General features: G+C 52.0%; 1 protein-coding gene across 1 annotated transcript in view; it reads right to left on the bottom strand.

Annotated features, from left to right (window-relative positions):
* VOLCADRAFT_118236 (uncharacterized protein) overlaps window positions 1–941 on the bottom strand; it is a gene marked incomplete at both ends in the record, with an annotated part of 16,855 nt that overhangs the window by 8,499 nt on the left and 7,415 nt on the right. The window contains one exon of the mRNA XM_002952902.1: window positions 547–765. Within this exon, the coding sequence (XP_002952948.1) occupies window positions 547–765 (219 nt within the window). The remainder of the gene's footprint in view (window positions 1–546; window positions 766–941) is intronic.

Raw genomic sequence — 941 nt, 5'->3', positions numbered from 1 at the left:
TGTGTATGTATACATATATACATATATGCTTACGTACATACATAAGGACGGGGGTGGGGGCACGGGCACCACATTCGCACAACATTTACTTGGCACAACAAGAAGGCGATTCACGCATGGCGATGCACACGTCAGAGCACCCATCACCATTACACACACACACACACACACACACACACACACACACACACACACACACACACACACACACACACACACACACACACACACACACACATCACTTATCTTCAAGATTGCGACTTAACTTTTCTGTTAAGGCCGCAGTAATGCCGCACAGTGATCACTCTTTCGAAGTCCCCCTCTCAGCGTGTGTTTGTCACACACACATGCGGACATACATACATACATACATACATACATACATACATACATACATACATACATACATACATTGCATGAAATTCAGACAGACAGACAGACAGACAGACAAGCAGACAGGCAGACAGATAGATAGATAAGACTAGTGAAGCGCATTGAGAGCCATGCCGTACCGTACGGCGCCAGTCTGTCAAGCCCCGCTGCCACCCAGCGCGCCGCATGGCTACTGCCGCCGCTGCCGCCCCGATCGTTGTCCGTACAGGCGCGGAAGAAGCACGGCTCCAGAGGTGCAGCCAGAAGCTCTTCACCGCCGTCGCCGCCGCTGCAGCTAATGCCGTACGCCTCGATGCAGCCGCTGGCGCCGCCGATGCACAGTCGCAGGCCGCAGTAGCCGCCGGTCACGATGACGTCACCTGTTTCGGGGTCCTGTAACGCCCCGGGGTGGGGGGCGGGTGCAAAGAGAAGGAGAAGGCAAAAGGCCACAAATACCAAACATATAATATATGTAGGACTATTACGATAAGAGTTATACACACATACGCACACGCAGGCACAGGCAGATACAGCACATATTTATAAACACACACACAGGCACACACACA

The sequence above is a fragment of the Volvox carteri genome, assembly GCF_000143455.1.
Source record: "Volvox carteri f. nagariensis unplaced genomic scaffold VOLCAscaffold_33, whole genome shotgun sequence".
Classification (NCBI taxonomy): domain Eukaryota; kingdom Viridiplantae; phylum Chlorophyta; class Chlorophyceae; order Chlamydomonadales; family Volvocaceae; genus Volvox; species Volvox carteri.
This window is presented reverse-complemented; position numbering and strand designations above follow the sequence as displayed.